This window comes from Merops nubicus, unplaced genomic scaffold (assembly GCF_000691845.1).
Source record: "Merops nubicus isolate BGI_N331 unplaced genomic scaffold, ASM69184v1 scaffold30019, whole genome shotgun sequence".
NCBI classification, from domain to species: domain Eukaryota; kingdom Metazoa; phylum Chordata; class Aves; order Coraciiformes; family Meropidae; genus Merops; species Merops nubicus.
Genome location: NW_008630917.1, coordinates 12,280 through 18,051, shown reverse-complemented (window position 1 = coordinate 18,051; position 5,772 = coordinate 12,280). Strand labels below are relative to the sequence as shown.

Below are 5,772 nucleotides of genomic sequence, written 5' to 3'. Positions count from 1 at the left end.
AAATGTACCCTCCTGGTGTCCAGTTGGTGCCCGTTGCCCCTTGTTCTGTCACTGGGCACCACTGACCAGAGTCTGGCCCCAGCCTCTGGCCTCCCGTGGGCCCTTTAGCTCTTGCTCAGCACTGATCAGATCCCCACTGAGGCTTCTCCAGGCTGTCCTGGGAACCTCAGCATCTTTGTAGACAAGTGACCCAGCCCAGCCCACCACCTCCAGCCCTGGCCAGCAATCCTTAACAACTTTTTGGCAGAAGCCCCCAGTGCTCTTCACTGGCCAGCAAACATCTGGGGCTGCCCGTATTGTTCCCTCTGGAACCCTCTTCACTGCTTTTAGTGCAACACCCCCATTTTGTGGCCTCAACTTGCCCCACCTTCCCAGCTCAGTAGATCTGAACTTCCTACCTCACCAGCCCTGTAACCTGCCTGAGAAGGGACTTTGCTGGATGCCAGAGGTGGCCCAACACCAGCAGCCAGAGCTCAGCAGCACCACAAGAGCTGGGATGATTCAGGCAAGGGCTGGTGCTGAGAAGCTTTGGAAGAAAGCTAAAGATGATGGAGGGAGGGAGAAGGTTGTTTAGACAGGGAAAGGCAGGGAGGGACAGTTATGCCCAGGGCTGGCCCCTTCTCCCCCCCCTGACTGCCACTTTTCACAGGAGCCTGTTTTGATGGAGTGGAGCACCTGATTTTTTGGAATGAAGGAGGAGACCAAAGACAGAGCTGCAGGGAAAGAATAAATGAGTCTTTGCAGAAGACCTGGAGGAAAGAGGAGAGGGTGGGCCCTGAGTTTGGCTCCAGAGGGGAGGGGGGAGGTTCTGAAGGCAGGTGTGCCCTCGCTGCAGCACCTCCAGAGCATCGGTCACAGCAAGTATGCAAACCTGACAGGCAATGGATCACTCAAAGGAAGGCTGGACAGCTTGCCACAGCCCCTTGAAACACCAGGGTAACCTGGGGGCTGATGCTTTAGATAAGCCCTTATTCCTTTGTGGGGATTTCTGCAGGACAAACATCTTTGGCAGCCTTGTGACCAGCGTTTCAGGTCAGGCATTGTGAGGGCCCCAGTGTTCAACCCCGGGCAGCTGACAGTCGCCTCTGGGCAGCCAGTCTCAGAGCTCAGCACATCCTAAGTGCAGTTTCAAGGCACTGCAGAGAAATGTTCTGGCTCGACCGGAATAGAAAGCAATTCTTGAAAGTGCTCTTTGTTTCCCTGAAAAATCCAGGCTGGCATTCAGACTCCTGCTTGGGTTTTCAGTCAAAGAAGTGAGGACCAAAGTGTCAGAATTCAGAGTGAAAGCTGGAAAGTTGGACTATTTCCTTGTGTCAGAGAAAGCAGGGGGAAAGAAAGGAAAAAAAAAAAACATGCCCTGCTTAGAAACTTCATGTACATTTGCAAACCCACAAGTTGTTAAACACAGAAAAAGCCATTAGTTCTGCAGGACCCACAAAAATGTCCTGCTCTCCCCCTGCTGACTCCGCAGTTTGCCGAAACCCTTATTCCCAGCCCAGCCCTGTCACAACTGGTCATGCTGGGGCAGAGGCCTGCTAAAAGGCACTGGATTAAGTTATTGTTAGAAAAAAACAAAACAGGCTAATCTCAGCCCCACAAAAGCCCAGTATTTGCAGCAGCAGAGAGATCGAGCCCAGCAAAGAGCCACTTTGTTTCAGTCCCCGAGGAGGCCAACTCAAACTGGAGCAAAAGGAAAACCTACGTTTCTAACAGCCTCTGAACAACCCCAGTTTCTCAAAAATCAGTTCCTGGAGCAACACCTCTATGTGTGTGTTCCTTTTTTATTATTATTTTGGTTGAAAGCAGAAAGCTGAGGGTCAGCAGCAAGAACCGCATCGCTGAGAAGCCGTGTTTATCTTGCCCAGCCCAGGCAGGCTGGGATGTAAAGTCTGTTAAGGTTTTATAGGCTGCCTGGATTTCCCATCCTGGGGCTACACAACCTGAAGGCAGCCTGGAAGCAGCGTTTTATGAATGCTTCACTTGCTGGTGGAGGGACTGAGAGCTGGTGTTCCACCTCGGGGCAGGCCACGTACTGGGCCAGCACCTTCTCTGCTGCTGTCTCCATGCCCATAAGCAATGCTGCTCAGGGCAGCAGACCAGAACAGCTCCCACCTGTACTGGGGAGGCTGGAGGGGGAGGTTAGAGGGGGTGCTGAGCAGTTTCTCTGCTGCAGCCAAATTAACTACGTTCCCAGGCTCTGCAGAGGGCTTAGGGGGATGTCAAGCAGCATCAGCACTGACCTGTGAACAAAGCGCATTCTTGTGGATCTTCTTGTAAATAAGAGCTGGGCAGATAAAACAAATGAGGCTTCCCATCGTAGCACCTGTCAGGCCCAGGACTGTTTCCACTGCCAAAGAAGAAGAGCAGTCAGTGAAGGCCCCTTCCAGCACTGCCAGAGCAGCTACACGTGGTGGCTGCCCGAGCCCCCGGGGCGAGCCTGGCCACCCCACCCAGAAAATCAAATCAGAGAGACCAGAGAAAACAGCCATGCAACCAACCCACCAGCCCTCACTGCCAAGCTCCTCACTCACCGTTGGGGATCATGATGCCTCCAACCATGGTTCCAAACACGACAGCCAGTGTCAGGGCTTTGAACCGGAGCGGGGGCATGTACCCCCCTGCGGCGAAGGTCCCGTCCTTCTGCTGGAAAAGGCAGGAGGGGGAGAAGGGGTTTAGCTCCTGCACCCCAACCCTGCCGTTCCCAAGCCATTACCCCAGCAGCTTGGTCACCTCCACGCCGTGGTCTGACAGAGGTGAGTGCTGGAGGGGGCAGTTGGATGTGCCTGGGTGGTTTTAATACGTGACTGCTTTTGAACCTTCAAAACAAGAGCGACGGGGAGGCAAGGAGCCAAAGAGCCAAAGCTGCTTCTTCCATCCTGCCCCAAATGTGAACTGTGCAGCTGCAGCCCAGTCCCTGTGCCAGGCCTGCAGCCGCCCAGCCTCGGCAGGCAGCCCCAAGGCCAAGGGCATGAGAAAGAGGCACAGCTGAGGAGGCAGGAGGGAGAACGGTCACAGAAGGCTCTGCCTTTGCTACGGCAAGGTGCCTCCCCCAGGACATCCAGCAGCAGGGCTCTCCCCACCACCTTACACCTCAGGTACCAGCTCCTCTGACTTGACAGAAGACACCCCAGATAGACAGCAGAGAGGATGGGAGCTGCTGGTACCAGAGGGATTTTCCAGGTGCCCTCTGCTTCCCATCCCATGTCCACCCTCCGAGCAGCAGATTCAGCAAACCCCCACGCCCTGGAGCACCAGCAGGTCCCCACTCCCCTGGCTGCACAGATGGGAGCAGAAGGCAAAGTGACACGTTCAGAGCCCAAAGAGCAACAAGCCGAGCCCAGGCGTGAACCAAAGCCTTCCCAAGTGTTTCCAGCCCTCAATCCTCTGCACCCATTGCCTTTCACCATCATCTTCCCCCATCCACAGGCCCTCCCGACGTGAGAAAAGAGCCGGGGGCTTCTCACAGGCAGAAGTGGCAGGATTTAGAGCTATAAATTGCTCAAGTTTTATTTCCTGCCCTAAGAGGTTTCTATTTATGCAGATACACAAAGGCCTCAGAACATTCCCACAATCTCTTACTGTTATTTACTGAATACCATCGGCATGCTTAGTGCCGTACAATACACAGAGGAGAACACGCTACTGCCACAAGGGACTTACAGTCTAAATCAGACAGACCAACTACAGTCACAAAGGCTGTCTGAAGATCTGACCCTGGGAAAGGTGAACGTGTGGGAGAGGGCTCTATCCCACCACAGGCACCGAGCAGGCAGGGCAGGCACTGCAGGAAGGGGACAGCAGAGCCCGGAGGGGAGACGGCTCCTCGGGGGGCTATCGACAGAGGTGCAAGGATGGGAACAATAAAAAAAAGAGCAGGAACAAGCAGACACACACAGAAGTGAAGAAGGAATGAGGCTGGGCTGGGCTCTGAGGCCAGGAGCAAAAGCTTGAGCTAAATGCAGAGTTGGCCAGCAAAACGATGCCAGCTGGAGCAGCAGGAAATAAGGAGGCTCCTCTGTTCCCAAGAGCACATTTCTCCCTCCTTCCGAGGGGGAGAACCGCCTCGGCTCTGAACTGTGTAACACTTCTGTGCCAGAGCCCAAAGCCCCAGCAGAGCAGGGAAGAAGCAGCAGCAGCACAGCCATAGCAGGCTTCAGCCTCACAGCTCCAGCACTTCTGCCCACAGAATTCCTCTGCAGAGGGGACAAGATGTCATAGAAGTGGTGCTGAGGGACACGGCGTAGTGGTGGGTTGATGGTTGATGACCTTAAAGGTCTCTTCCAACCAAAATGATCCTGTGATTCTAGGATTCTAAGAACCTGAAAGCAGCAGGGATTCTGCAGAGCAGGGTTTACAGACTGCCACGGGCCTCCTGCTGCACTATCCCCACACACCAGGCACTTACAAGCTCACTGTGAGTCAAAGGTTCATGGCTCAGGACCAGAGTACCCACCACCAGTCAGAAACAGGCAGCTGGTCAGCGGAGTCTCACAGAACCTGGGCACAGCAGAGGCCAAAGAGCCACAGCAGCCCTTCAAAAAGCCACTTTTAAAGGTGCCCACCAGCCACACACGAGAGGCTCTTACCTGCTGCTCAAAGAGAAGCGTGTTCAGTGCCTGTCTGCAGGGCAGAATCATCATGGGGAAGCCCACGGCCACCGACATCATGAATCCCACTCGAATCATCTCCGTCACCAGGTTGGAAGGAAAGTTCATCAGGACGTTCCCAGCAATGGCTTCAGTGTAACTGACGTAGCCAAAGAAGCCCACCTGCCCAGCAGGAGCAGAGGTGAGCGACCCCAAAGCACACCCACCCCTGCTCTGTACAACAGGCTGGAGGATAGAGACCTCCAGGAGTTGGGAGCAGTGTGGGGCCACCTCCCGGGCTACCTGCCAGCAGCCCCAGCTGCACCCCCTGCAAAAGCTGAGCCGGGCAGTTAACCAACAGTGGGACCTTCCTAAGAGCAGAGGGGGGTTCCCAGCAAACACAGGGGATTCATGGGGGACACTGCAGCCAGGGCACGCTGCCACTGCCTGTGACACAAAGCAGCCACACTCAGCTCTGCTGCCAGGCCCAGGGACCAGCCCCTCTGCAGCCCCAGGGACCAGCCCCTCTGATGGCCCCCCACAGCCCAGCTCACAGGGCAAGGCTCTCCTTGGGAATGATTAACTCGGGTTTACTAACTGCTGCTTCATGAGGCAGAACTCCCCTCACATCTTTCTAATTTCCACGGGCTGAAGAAGCTGCCCTGAGCTCTGGGCAGCATCTCCAGCTCCAGGCTGGGCCCTGAAGGCTGGCAGAATGCAGAGCTGGGCCTTTGCTCTGCCTCTGCCCAAGGAAATGTGCCATGCTGAAAATCTGGACTCTCCAGATTCCTCCTGCACGGCTCGCTTCATCATCTCCCATCTCATTCTGCTTTCAGCAAAAGGATTTATCTTTCAGAATAAATACAGATAAGCAGAAACCAGCCCCCACCCAAGATAAATCATCACCCCTGCTGCCCCTCCAGAGCACGACTTCTGGAAAGAGAAGGGGAAGTTTCTTACCGTGATGTAAAAGGTGGTGACGACGTTTAGGGAAGAGGCAAATATGGAGCTCATGATTTTAACAGAGGGCTCATCCAAGCTGTCATAGGTAGGCAAGACCTGACTGTAGAAAAAGGTAAATTATTTAAGGCAACCTTCTGCAGAGAGAGAGAGAGAAAAACCCAACTGCAGCACGTTCTCTGCCTCAGCCCAGCAGCAAAGAATCCCTGACACCTTCCCCCCACGG

The 5,772-nt window shown here is 54.6% G+C and overlaps 1 protein-coding gene across 1 annotated transcript in view; it reads right to left on the bottom strand.

The window, feature by feature from the left end:
* The window catches only part of SLC38A10 (solute carrier family 38, member 10), a gene marked incomplete at both ends in the record, with an annotated part of 19,314 nt that overhangs the window by 4,385 nt on the left and 9,157 nt on the right, over positions 1 to 5,772 (bottom strand). Inside the window, 4 exons of the mRNA XM_008947436.1 lie at positions 2,241 to 2,347; positions 2,532 to 2,643; positions 4,587 to 4,769; positions 5,547 to 5,649. Of these exons, the coding sequence (XP_008945684.1) occupies positions 2,241 to 2,347; positions 2,532 to 2,643; positions 4,587 to 4,769; positions 5,547 to 5,649 (505 nt within the window). The remainder of the gene's footprint in view (positions 1 to 2,240; positions 2,348 to 2,531; positions 2,644 to 4,586; positions 4,770 to 5,546; positions 5,650 to 5,772) is intronic.